Raw genomic sequence first — 14,252 nt, 5'->3', positions numbered from 1 at the left:
AAAGTATTAAAAATATATATATTTTTATGTTGTCTCCACATTCCCTCCAATATTTTAGCGGTCTCTGAGTTTCTAGTATTCATTCATTCATTAAACCATGTAAATGCACAGAGAATAAGGGCTCTTGCTTTTGCACTCCTTTATTTTGCACACTGTGAGAATCAGCTTCTCTCCCATGGTGCACAACAACACTGAAAATACTGTGCGACTGCCACAAGGGGGCGCATTCCGAGAGTCGTGTCTAGATGTCGTGTGCAGTGAAAAGGCGGCTTAAGTCTTGAACCAAACCACTATAAGGAGAAATCACAACATTAGGAAAACTGATTTGAAGCCAAATATAATACAAGTGACCTTCTGACGCATAGCTTAATTTTTGCCAACAGCCAACAGTATTTTTTTTTGGGTCAAAATAATAGATTTTATGCCAAAATCAATAGGATATTATATATGCATGTCCCATAAAGACATTTTTGGAAAATGCTACGATAAAAAAAATTATTAACTTAAAAATTTAATTTTCTTAAATGTTTAGATTTTTCGGAACCCTCAGATTACACATTTTCAAATTGTTGCATCTTGGCCGAATATTGTCCTATATTAGCCAAGTACACAATGGAAAATCATTTAGATTTCAGGTGATGTACACTGTAAATAAATCTGTTGTTTTTTGTTTCTTTTCTGGCAGCTGTGATGCCAGAAAAGAAAACAAGGAAATTAAGGAAATTTCTGTAATTTAACGTCAATTATTTTACAGTAAAATAATAGCCGTTAAATTGCGGAAACTTACAGTAAATTTCTGTAATTTAACGGTCGTTATTTTACAGTAAATTCAACGGCCATTACTTTACAGTAAATTTATGTAATTTAACGGACGTTATTTTACAGTAAATTTGTAAAAATCTCGATCTGTAAAAAAAAAAAAAAGGACACTTATGACTGATTTTGTGGTCCAGGGTCAGATATGAAAATTTAACCAAACACTGTGTACCTAAATAATGTAATGAACAACAATACAATGAGGAATTGCAAGTGGAACAATCAAATCAAAAGCTTTTAATGTAGGTAAAGCTATTGTTTACCAAAACATTTTAGTAATAAATATGCCTTATATATATATATATATATATATATATATATATATATATATATATATATATATATATATATATATATATATATATATATATATAAATAAATAAATACATTCAATTCGTATTTATTTTTATAGCACTTTTACAATGTAGATTGTGTCAAAGCAACTTAACGTAAAAGTTCTGGTAAATTGAAACTGTGTCAGGCTAGTTTTCAGAGCTGAAGTTAAGTTTAGTTCATTTCAGTGTGGTTGAATTTTAGCTGCTGAAAGTTGAAACACTGAAGAGTAAATTCAACGATGCGTAGCTCCACAAGTCCCAAAACCAAGCAAGCCTATTATATACATATATTTCAGTACAGTACTGTGACATATTTAATTACGTCATTCATAGCATTTCAGTAGAATGGGCGGAGCAAAACTAACCACTACAGCATCATGGGTAATGTTGTTTTTATTTTTGTATGAGTCCTTCAATTAAACATTCATTCATTTTCCTCCAGCTTAGTCCCTTATTTATCAGGGGTCGTCACAATGGAATGAACCACCAACTATTCTGGCATATGTTTTATGCAGCGGATGCCTTTTCAGCCACAACCCAGTACTGGAAAACACCCATACACTCATTTACACACACACTCATCCACTACGGCCAATTTTGTTTACCCAATTCACCTATAGGACATGTCTTTAAAAACCAGAGCAGCGACCTTCTTGCTGTGAGGTGACTATGCTAATCACTGAGCCCCCGTGCCACCCCTCAATTAAACATGATAGTATTAAAAATAAGACTCATGGGTTCAACAAAAGCACATTCAATCAATTAAGAACTCGCAACATGTCATGTTTTAATGATTACATTTTACATTAAAAAAACTATATGACAAGCATATTAAGAAATAAATCTCACTTTTATAATACAAGTGTAACACCCTTTTTTATGGCAAATACAGAAAATACAGCACACTGTGAGGGCGAGTAAACAGTTTGACTTTTAAGTAAACAACTCCCTGCAGCTAGCTTGCTAAAGACTGGCCTGAAAGAGTCAAAATATTGTAAATTAATTAAGCAGCAAGAATAAAGTGGAAAAGCGAAGGAGAGGCTGATAGAAAAGGGTAAAAACACAACAGAGACGGAGGGATAGAAAGACCCTGGCAAAGAAAGAAGCCGGCCTGACAGCTGCCTGTTGTATTCACCAGCACTGCCAAGAGCCCACGGTGTTGCTAGGCGACTCCCACACTAAAAAAATTATGAGCCAAGAAGAAAAAAAAGGGGGGAGAGAAAGAAAACGGACAGAGAAAAGGGGTTAAGCCGTCTGCCAAGAGCAAATGGCATGCCAGCCGCACATAGCTGCCATATCTGTGGGCACTGAGGCACATGGCAGCGGCTCTGAAAACTCATTCTCTGTGATGGATGAGCTGCGTTTGAAGGACTTCTGATTGAGGGCTGAAGGAAGATGCTGTCTGCTGTTTGGATGTGTGTCGCTTGTGATGCAAAACTAAGTTGCCGTGTGTGTGTGTTTGTCTTACCATGACATAATGTCTCTGTATTTCTGTCTTCTCCGTGGCCAGCTTTTCACACTCCAACTTCAAACTGCAGAGAAAGAGAGAAAGAGATGTTTGGTTGGATTGGTCGAGTATAAAATTCTGATGGACTGTTCTGGTGCTCTGATATGTCGTTTTATTTATTCATAATAAGTGGAGGTGAATGATTCAAAAGAGACAATGATCATTTAAAACGTAGCTCAACTTTTGTCAAGACGCTTGATTTTAATCAATTGGAAACAGTCACTTCCCCTATCTTTTAAACAGTGGACCAATGATGTTTTGCACTTTCTTAGTTTGAAAAAATAAGACTTAATTTAAACGGTTCTGGGTCCAAGTTCACAACCATGGGGTGTTCATTCATAAATTACTTCCAAAGACAAATATAATTGTAAATGAACAACCAGGCGCTGATGCTGTGAGGGGTTGCTTGAATTATACTTGTCTTCATTTTTTTCTTATTCTTTTTTTGTATTTGTTTATATGTGCACAATGTTAAAGCACTATATTTGATTATATATTGGATGGATGGATGGATGGATGGATGGATGGATGGATGGATGGATATCGAAAGACAGGCAGCTAATCAGACAGACAGACAGACAGACAGAAAGACGGATCTATAGACGGATAGATAGACAGAAAAACAAATGACAAAGAGAAGACGAAAAAATGAAAGACAAACAGATAGAAAGCATAAAGATAAAAAATGAATAGAAATAAAACAATCAGATACATAGTAAGCCAAGGCAGATGTGGCAGACAGATAATAAAGAAAATTAATAAGACAGAGATATACAGAGATGCATTTAGGCACAGCGATATGAAAAAGACACAAATATAAACAAAGATGCAGAGATGTGGATCAACAGATACATATAGAAAAAGAAATATAGAAGTCTGATAAGTCAAACCAAGCAGCACAGAATAAAAAAACAAGGACAGAAAGACAAGGCAAGCAAGAAAAACACAGAAAGATGAACAAAGCATGTGTTGAGCATTTCATTGGCTCTGTTTTGAATTATTGTCTTGCTCAAATGTCCATCTTCATCATGCTGCTAATGTAGATGTTGGACTGAAGCAGCTAATATTAATTTACAGTGACGAAGGGCAGAGGGTTCCTGAATAACCACTGAGATTTCTACACCCCTCTTTCTTCATGTGTTCAATACTTTTTCCCTGTGTCATTTTATTAGACAACTTAATTTGTGAACTAATTAGATTTGTTTTCTTTGCATATATGGATTTATTTGGTTGTTACCAACATCCGGGGAAAATTTCAAGTCAACGGCACTTTTAGAAATATGTTTTCTGAGAAAAATAGTGACGTGTTCAATACTTATTTCCCCTGCTGTAGATAACAGACATGTATATAAGGAAGGAGCAAAGATCAAATTGAACACCGTCAGATAATCAAGACAACATAAATATATATATATATATATATATATATATATATATATATATATATATATATATATATATATATGTTGTCTTGATTATCTGACGGTGTTCAATTTGATCTTTGCTCCTTCCTTATATACATGTCTGTTATCTACAGCAGGGGAAATAAGTATATATATGAAGAGTTCAGATGCAGTAGCCTATAATGAGATCATAAATTATACCTAATTTAGATACTTGTATATACAGATACCTAATCAATATAATAAGACGAATACAAGTTAAAAGGTCAAATGGACAAACAGAAAAGGCAAACAGAAGGATAGATGGGGACCTTTTTTAGCCAAAAACAGGAACCTTAATGCATTTTGCCTGTTCGTTTTCACCACTACAGCGTTTTTGTGATTGAAAATGCATACATCTGAAAACAGGTGAAAGTGAAAGCTTTCAAAAACGATGACATCATAGTATGTGCTTATGAAGGTGTGGATTAAAGGCAGGGGCAAACAAATACACAATTGTGGAGTTCATGTTACGCCCCATTGATAAGGGGTGTCATCATCAACACTTCCTATTCACTTTGAATGGGTGACGTCAAGTGTTGTCGAACGGAACTGTAGATCCACCGGCGTCGTTCCAGAGGCATTGCTCGCTGAAAAAGTTGGAAATTTCTTAATTTAAGTGCGAACAGAAACGTCAGCCAATCAGATTGCTTTATGCAAATACCCCAGCTCAGACAGTAGCTAATTGCGGACTAATTTCATTGGCTGACACTGCTATGCCGATCATGTCAGTTCCAACTTCAGGCACGCCCTCCGTTAAGCCTTGACGCTGAAGCCCCGTGTGAAATGGCCGTTAGTGTTGTTGCTCAAGTGTTTGCCAACACAACCATTTTTTTGCTAATTTGTGGATTTACTTCATATTACAACCAACAGTGGAGACACATCACACACTGCATATTACACACACCAGTGCTGACCCGCCAACAACACATCGTCACTTCACTACAGGTACTGTTTACTAACAAGGTTACAGCACCAAATAGTGTCCTGGTACAAGTAATTTAGTGGACATTTTTGTAGATGTGTGAAAGCAGATTGCTTTGAAAACAGGGTGTAAACGTGGTATAAACATTTAAAACAAGGGAAAAATATTTCCATTCATGGTTGCATTTTGTTCGGTGTAACATCGCAGGGCTGACCCCGCTCTGTTTACACTTCTGCACTGAGCACAGGAAATGGTCTGGCGCAGGCTTCACACGGTTACATAGCCCTAGCCGTGACTGCCTCTCAAAAAAATTTAACTACACGTCAAGCGCATGCTCTGTGATTGGTCAGCTTGGTAGGGTTGACGAATGCGGGTGGCACAGAGAGGGCAAAAATTTTAAATAAATAAATGAAAGAATCGTTCATTACTCGTAAATCGAGCTAAAATGTTAAATTATTCAAAATTTAGATTTTAGGCCAAATTGCCCAGCCCTACAACATCACTAGGCCTGTCAAAATAATCAGAATATTAACTTATCATGCAATATTTGCAGGTGATCTCACAAATTTTTGCCATTGCAATGTAGATTTACAAATTCACAAATAACGGTAAAGCCATTATATATTGACATTTAACTTTTTAACATTAAATTATTAAATCAAAACAACCTTTAGAATGTTGAGTATTTTAAAGCGTTATTGGCTATTTGCATTATTTTGCCGTTATGTATTCATTATAAAATCAGTGGCATAAAATAATCTAAAAATGACAATAATTTCGCTCATCACAACAACTGTGACAATATATCGCACAACAAAAAATCCTTATCGTGACTAGGTATGGGACGATAACCGTGTTCAAGATATACCGCGGTTTGAAAAAGTCAAGGTTTTAAAACAGTCAACATCTTCTGCAATACCGTTCCTACGATGTGTATGATTTTTTATTAAGTTTTTTTTTAGGACAGCAGTATCTTCAGCAGAAAAGATATCTAAAGATGCCGTTTTAAATTGTTAAAAAAAAAATCTCTTTTTGAAACAAATGAAGACACCAGAAGTCAATAATTCATTTAGCCTGACATGTTTATTCTTCCTAAATATTTTGAATGTTTCTCAAAATAAAATATATTGTGCTAACAAGGGGAAAAAGTTTTAGTTTTTTACCCAGACATTTAAAAAATATATATATTTTAAAAGCAGTAATCACAGTACCGTGATATTTTTATTCAAGGTTATCATGCCGTCAGAATCTTACACCGGCCCATGCCTAATCATGAGAGGCCTAAACATTGCTGTTGCATTGGTGTCGATATAGTCTTAGAAAGACAACAACAGAAACAGCTAAAAAGTCAAAAGAATAGGACAAAGAGAAAGACTGAAGACAAAGACTGGAGAAGAAAAAGTACAAAGTGCACTGAAATACACGTATATGGCAAAAAGAATACAACACAGATATAAAAACAAGACAGTTGAGGAAAACGACAAATAAAAAAAAAAACAACAGCTGCAATACAACAACATGGACAGAAGAGAAGAGACAAAGGCAGACAGAAAGACAAATAAAAAGAACAACAAATAGAGGCAAACTTAAAGAGACACAGAGACCGCCAAAGAAATGAGACATAGAAATAAAACAGCACACAGAGATAGAAGACATACACACAACTATGTAGAGTTAAAGATAAAAGCAATAAAAGAAAATGAAGACAGACAGACTGATAGATTAAGCAAGATATAGATAGATCTAGTCACAATCGATCAACAGACAGACAAATTAGACTAAAACGGAGACTGACACAAGGACAGACAGACAGCCGACAAACCCAGAGTGAACCCACTATGATTGAACAGCACACACACTCATCTCCTGGCTGTATTTCAGCTCTTCACACACACACACATACACTGACTTGTTTGCAGGCGTCAGATTTATGCGAGCGTGCGGGAGGGCCTGGGAAAATTAGAATATGATTAATACTGCAACATTACGGCGCCGCAACAGGTAATAACGGCACATCCGCTTTCCTTCACTGACTGCGCACAACCGTCGATAATTGACTCATTTATCACTGCGAGTGAGGAAGAGCGCAGAGGATGATGGGCGTGGGGTGCAGGAAGTGAGAGAGGGAGCTGGGGAGGATTAAATTCATTCCCCCTGCTAGAATTTATTACACTGGAATTGCCTCACTGCAAAAGTCACCCCCGTCGCAGGATTTCCGAGAACTGACAAATCTATCGGCGTGCATTTCGCTGAGACCGTCTCTGCTTCCTTGCTTATTTATTTATTTATTTATTTATTTATTTTCCATCTCACCGGAATGAGTTGGCCTCAATTATGCTATGTGGCAAAGACATCGTTCCCTTGTGCAAAATCGTAGGGGAAGCTGCTGAAAATGGCATGACGGCTCCAAATATTGTCAGGTTCATTGGATAAAGATGCTGGATCTGGTTCCAGGCTCATATTTACATAGTTACGAGATTTAAATACGATCGTTTAAAGTCTACCACATGGGAAAAGGGCGCAGAGAGTTCAGCGTGCCGTGAGGCTGGAGTGGATTTATGGAGGTAAATCAAGGCTAATGTGGAATTAAACTTCAAAAAGGTCAAATCTGTTAAACGCAGGCACAACACCTCGACATGGGATAAACAACAGCGGCGACAGGTTCTGCCAGCACAAAGAATCATCAGTTTCACATCTTACAGCAAATTACCATGCTAAAGAAATTCGATAAACTGTTAGATTGATAAACTGTTAGAGCCAGTGTTCTGACATTTTACCCAACCAGTCAGATCATGCTATCAACACTGTATTTGAATGGTTCTGAGGTTGGGGTTACGGATTGGGGTGGGCAAGGATGATATTACTAGGGTTGGGTACCGAAACCCATAATGTAACCGGTATGCACCAGACTGAATCATAGTATTGTCTTAATCATACTAAAATTGGAGTAATGGTGTCCATGTAAACATACTCAGACGACTCAAGCCCCAACTAGGGTTGGGCGATGTCGGCCAATTTGGCATCATACGATGTCTTATGTAAAACATAGCGATGGAATATGGCATCGTCGTCATAGGTGGAGGTAAATTAATAATTTATGATTAAATAATTAATTAATAACGAAGTAATTATGTGTAGCCTATTGTTTCAACTACCTGACCCGCATGGTCTATGTTTTACCCATAACCAAATCATAAATAAATAAAGAAAAAGTTACACACAAATTACCACCTGTCAATCACTTTTATCGCGGGAGGTTGGTTGATGAAAAAAGGTGCACAACCAACAGTATCTGAGGTTTTCACTAAAATTACTAAGTACAAGTGTGAAAGTGAAAGACTGAAGCAGTGTACTGATGCTGTGACATGTTACCTTATAGATTCAAAAGACCAAAGAGTCGCAAGATAGAGACAAGATGAATTAAATATCAAGTTTAACAACTATAATGAGATGCGACCCAGCGGTACATCCTTGATAAACTGTCCGATGTGCACTGCTCTCTGGAGCTCAGACGTGTGCATGATAGTGTGTGGTCATGTGATGTGCATTTTCAGCGGACGGAGAGATGTTCAGAAATGCTAGGTAAAACACAGAGTGGAAGTGGATAATTTTCATTCTAAAATGCTATTTTAATACCAAGACATACGAGAGTAAGTGGGGCCTAAAACAAAAATTTTCATCCGGAGCTCCTTGTGAACAGTTGACACTTTAAACAATCGCTCCAACGGACTTGCGCGACTCTCTATCCTGCCCACACTCATCAGCACTTCCAAGCCGACCAATCACAGAGCTTGCGCTATGTGTTGTTGCGACGTGTAGTTACATTTTTTGAGAAGTGCACATCAGCAATGCCGACAGCCAATGCAAAGGCTGTGCGTCCACGCGTAGGCTGCGTCGTAGCATATGTGTGCGCTTGGCAAAGAAGTACAAATCTGTCTTTAAATGTGTATTTTTCAAGTTTGCGATGAGGGCGGGGCAGAGGATCAGCCATGCCAGCTCAGCATCGCGTATCGGCCCAACCCTAAAAAAAAATATGAAGTTCACTCATTTTGATGACAGTCTTTCCACAGCTTAGTAGTAGTAGTAGTAGTAAGCTAATCTAATGTAATTGCATAATTCAAATCTTACATTCATGCTAACAAATAATCAAAAGAAATATATTAATGCAATTCAAATATTTAAATATGAATTATTGTATACTTTAAACAAAAGGATGTCCAAACTCTGTCCTGGAGGGCTGGTGTCCTGCAAAGCTTAGTTCCAACCCAATCCGACACACCTAGGCCAGCTAATCAAGCTCTTACTAGGCTTTCTAGAAACATCCATGCAGATGTGTTGAGGCAGATTGGAGCTAAATTCTGAAGGATACCGGCCCACCAGGACCAAGTTTGGACACCCCTGCTTTAAAATATAATTATATTATTAAATTAAAATTAATAGTTTTCTTTTTTGGTCCATTAGGTTTTTCTAGTGTCATCCACCATAATTTTGTGGCTCAAAAGTATTGGTTCAGGTACTGTTTTGGCACCAGTATAGTTTTAAAAGAATCAATTTAGCATCGGTATCAAAATAACACCAAATGATACCCAACCCTAGATACTACAGCCTCATACAACACCACTCTTTATCAAAATTTACACTGATAGCACAATCTGATAGCTAGCATATTTCAGAATCAAAATGTGCTACCTAATTTTTGAATGGGATGCAGGAAAACCTGACAGGGTAGGACAACTTGACAGAACGCTGGTTTACATTTTAATTGTTTTTAAGTTGATCAGACCATAAGTAGATGATTAAGACATAGTCTCTTTTTCCACTTTTGACTGCTTTACTAAATTCTGTAAAGGTGGGGTCAATTATGGTCAAGTTATAGGTAAGTTACAATGAACGCCATAAGGTCAAATACAGATGTCTTAAATATAGAAAGGTTACTATGAATGCCATAAGGTCAAATACAGACGTCTTAATTATAGGTAAGTTACTATGAACGGCATAAGGAAAATACATTTTCGAACACTTCAAGAAGTATTCAAAGGCAGATATGTTCAAAACCTTTCAGACACCAGTATACTGTAAAAAATGCTAGGTTCCACACAATTCCTTCTTGTCTCAACACAAATCATTTAAGTTGCCCTAATTGTTTACACAAATGTAAGTGGGTTGAATGTAAAACAATGAGGTTGTCCCTCTCCAAAAAAATTCAACAATTGTGCTGATTCAGCTTATTTTAATGCCCAATCCCAATTCTACCCCTCAGCCCTTCCCCTTACACTTAGCCCTGGTTTTTTGCATTCAAGTGAATGGGTGTCCCAATTCTCTTTAGCTTGAAGACGTAGGGCTAAGGGAAAGATAGCCCTTGAAATAGATGAGGTACTCCTTTCAAAGCTCACTCTTTTTAACTTCTCATCAGAGGCTTTTATGTGGACGACTTAATATCTAACAAATAGGAAACAATGTGTGTGCTTTGGTAATAGTCAATCAGTATACAGATCATAAGTCATATCTTAATTTGAATACAAGTAAAACCGTTTGTATGTTTTTTTTTTCTCACAATCACTGATGGTTACCGATCATCCTGATGTATTTGTTACAAGAAAAAAGCTCAGGGTTGTCTCTAATTTTAAATATCAAGGTCTAATTTTAGATTCACAATTGATATTCCAAAAGCATGCCAAGAAGGTTACTAAAATTGTTAAATTTAATCTGGCCAACTTCAGGCATAAACGACCTTACTCGACTAATGAAGCAGCGAAACTTTTTATGCACTCCATGATTTTTTCTCATATTACGTATTGTCTTACTAGTTGGTCACACGCTAATAAAACAGTTTAAAAATCAGTTGAATCACTTTTATAAACAGGCATTTAAAGTATTTGATCAGAAGTCTATTATGTATCCTCATTGTAACATAATACAAAAAACATTATTTATTGAGCTTTGATAATATGAAATATTTGGCTGATGCTTGTATGATTTTAAAAAATTTAAATGGATAGCTCCACCTCCATTATGCGAGTTTGTGACATACAAGAACAACAATAGTCAAGCAATACGACCAGTAACCGTTGGAGACTGTGCTGTGCAGTTTAGACGTACAACTTTTGCACATTCAGTCTTCTCAGTTAGAGCCAGTCATTTTTGGAACACACTTCCTATTGATTTAAGGGGTGTTACAAATTATTCAACTTTTAAATACAAGTTAAAGTAATGGCTAAAAGCAAATCAAGTTTGTAATCATGTGTAATTCTTTTGTCTAACATTTTAAGAAATTCTTATTACATGTTTTCCCTCTGTCATATGTAACTTTACTGTTTTTGTATGTGTGATGATGTTTTTTTTTTATTTAGGTTGCCTTTTAAAATCTGGCAGTGGGCAACAGATGAAAATTAGCCCTTGTGGCTAACTCTGGCTTGTTTACAGTTTTACTGTGTATTAATGAGCATTGTTCCTGTTAAATAAAATAAATTCTAATTTTTCAGGACCACACTCAAATCCAAGGGGTAGAACATTTTCCAGAATACACCAGCTACAACAGCAATATGGCTGCACACGAAAATCAGGATATGCCATATAGGGGTCTCAAACATAGTAGTTTTTTCGGTGCACTGCGATGCAGTCGCGGACAATTCGGTATCGGTTCAGTAATAATCATATCCGGTTACTAACTTAATTACTGACGTCATTTACCTCATATGCGCTCTGTCGCGAGGGAGGCGATCGCGAGTATTTACAGCGCTTTAACTACTTAAAACTCATAAACTGTGCACAATTTCACTGTGTGTGTTTGCTGGATCAGTCTTTCACTGACATATACAACAATAGCCCCTATTTCACTGAGATCGAGAGAATGAAAGTAGCCTACTCCATTTCTCTCTCTCTCTCTTTCTCACACACACACAGTGGCCCATTTGACCTGCTGGCGTGGCTTTTTTTCTCTTCTCGGCTGTTTTACAGCGTTACTTTTGCATCCTGAAACGAGCGCGTGTCTGCAAAGTTTTCTCCACCGTGTCTATCATACATCAGCTGTGTGATCGCCGCTGCCGCCTGCCGCTTATCAGTATCACTCATCTGTGAAGAACGCAGCGCGCGAGAGCCAATCGCAACCTTTTTTTTTTTTTGAGGGTGTGACCAATCAAAGGGGTGTAAGAGAACTAGACAAGGATCAGGAATTGAGCTGGATATTTATATTTGTTTATATTATTTGCTAAATGCTCGTTTTGTTTAAAGTTACAGTTTATATATCTGACTGTTTGTATTAAATGACAAAATTGTATTACAAATAGTATATAAATATAAATATATTCATACATTTTAATACAAGAACTGCTGCTGTGAAGAAAATATAAAACTGTGTATGGAAAGCACCGTCAATGCACCGTAATACACCGAAATATCGAATTGAACCGAATTGATGGCATGATAATTGTAACTGAACCAAACCGTGAGACTAGTGTAGGTTCACACCTCTAATGCCATATGTATTTTTCGTCATCATTACGAGTTTTTATAATAAACAAGCACATGTTTTAATACCTTCGGAAGAGAGTTTGTTTTTACAGTTAAAAAAAAAACAGATAAATTTTGCTATCTATAATCGCTAATAATAACTCTTGTATAGTAGTCCCACAACATACTTCCACATTTGTCACTCGATGACACTCGAATACTCTGTCAGAAAAGTCTAGTGGCTGAGAATGACCTTTTTACAGTGTCTGCTATAATGTTAGTGTTGTTTTTGTGTGTTTACATGGATGAATATAGCCAGTGTAAATACACGGTACAGTTATGATCTTATTGCCACATTAGATCGTTTTGATAGCATGTTATGGTTGTCTTCCATAATTTCCTAAAGATAAATACCAAAAAAATAACGCAACTGTAATCACTACAGCAGTCACGTCCATCGATCTCATACGAAGCAAGAGATCGCGATGACATATGATGATGTGTGCAGGTGCAATAGTGCCATTTTGGAGGGTAAAATTTAAAGTCCTTCTCCTTCACATTCGGTTTCAAGGGCCACCGAAAAGAGGTCGGTAAGCAAGTAGTTCGAACAAGGAGCAAACATCCTGTTTTGAGTATATTTAGTGCCATTTACCTGTCATCTGATCAACAAATTGCAGCTTAGTGTAAATGGAGCCACAAAAAACTTCTTACTTATTGCGAGAAATCCCACTCACTCCCCAAACCGATATTAAAAATAGACTCATAAGTAACCTGAAGATTCTCACCCTAAAAAAATTACTAAACCCTGAATTCAAGCAGCAAGACATGAATGTATAGAAAAGACAAAAAGTCTCTATTCCTCAGTCAGCTGATAAGATGTTCACCGAAAGAGGCAACAAATCAGCTAGCAGCTTGTGCCACAACCGTCCTGCCAGCACAGCACCATTACTTCAATATGTAGACACGAGCTAACTGCACTTTTAATCATCTCGCGCACCACAACAGAGCGAATTCATAATAATGACTCAAAGTGAAGCATCTGAATGAGAAGTTGGAGTAAAAAAGCAAATATTCAGTCTGACGGCGAGGAGTATCAGTCCAATTAGAGAAAGTGAGGACACTTCCTTACAGATCTCGTCTTCATTTGCCATGCCTGTGCCTCATTAGCAAAAGCCCTTGTGTCTTCTGTATTCTCGCAGTGCTTTTTCATCTCTCTGCTTAAAGCGCACGCACACATAGTGATTAGTTAGTGAAATAGTCCAGTTCAGAGCTAAATTAAACCCCATTACTGCCTGAGAAAGGATTGATGAAGGTTTTGCCTTTGTGGCAAATTTGCATTTGTGCCGCACACACATAAACTCATATACCCTTTGAAGCCTGAAACGAGCTCTACGCTAGTACATGGACACAAATACATTTAAAAAAATCAGCATAATTGCATTCTCCGTGTTGTCATTGGGGGAGCTAAATTATTAGTTTTCTTCAGGTCAACAACTGGTGGTTAATAATTAGTTTAAGAGAATACTGGTAAGCTTGTTTGTATAACAGAATAATGGTTAGCATGCTTATAGCTGGCTACCTGAATAGCAAAAGGCAAGAACACACCAAATCAGCTTTGCACTGTAGGCACTAGAGGGTGTGTTGGCCAAATTAGCATTCAGAATCTGTGTCAAAACTCTTAATTGGCTATTTTGTTTTGCAAACGAGTCTGTCTCCACAAGAATGAAAGTGAAAGTGATAAAACCGAGCAAAGAATTTAATGCATGAACAATTATAAA

At 37.0% G+C, this 14,252-nt stretch overlaps 1 protein-coding gene across 7 annotated transcripts in view; it reads right to left on the bottom strand.

The window, feature by feature from the left end:
- The window catches only part of tle2a (TLE family member 2, transcriptional corepressor a), a 50,623-nt gene that overhangs the window by 24,073 nt on the left and 12,298 nt on the right, over positions 1–14,252 (bottom strand). For all 7 annotated transcript variants that reach the window (XM_005170480.6, XM_068216338.2, XM_009296271.5 and 4 more), the window contains 1 exon segment: positions 2,620–2,683. In XM_005170480.6, coding sequence (XP_005170537.2) covers positions 2,620–2,683 — 64 coding nt within the window.

Source organism: Danio rerio, chromosome 22, assembly GCF_049306965.1.
Source record: "Danio rerio strain Tuebingen ecotype United States chromosome 22, GRCz12tu, whole genome shotgun sequence".
Classification (NCBI taxonomy): Eukaryota; Metazoa; Chordata; class Actinopteri; order Cypriniformes; family Danionidae; genus Danio; species Danio rerio.
Note: the sequence above shows the minus strand (reverse complement) of the source record. Positions and strands in the feature narration are given on the sequence as shown.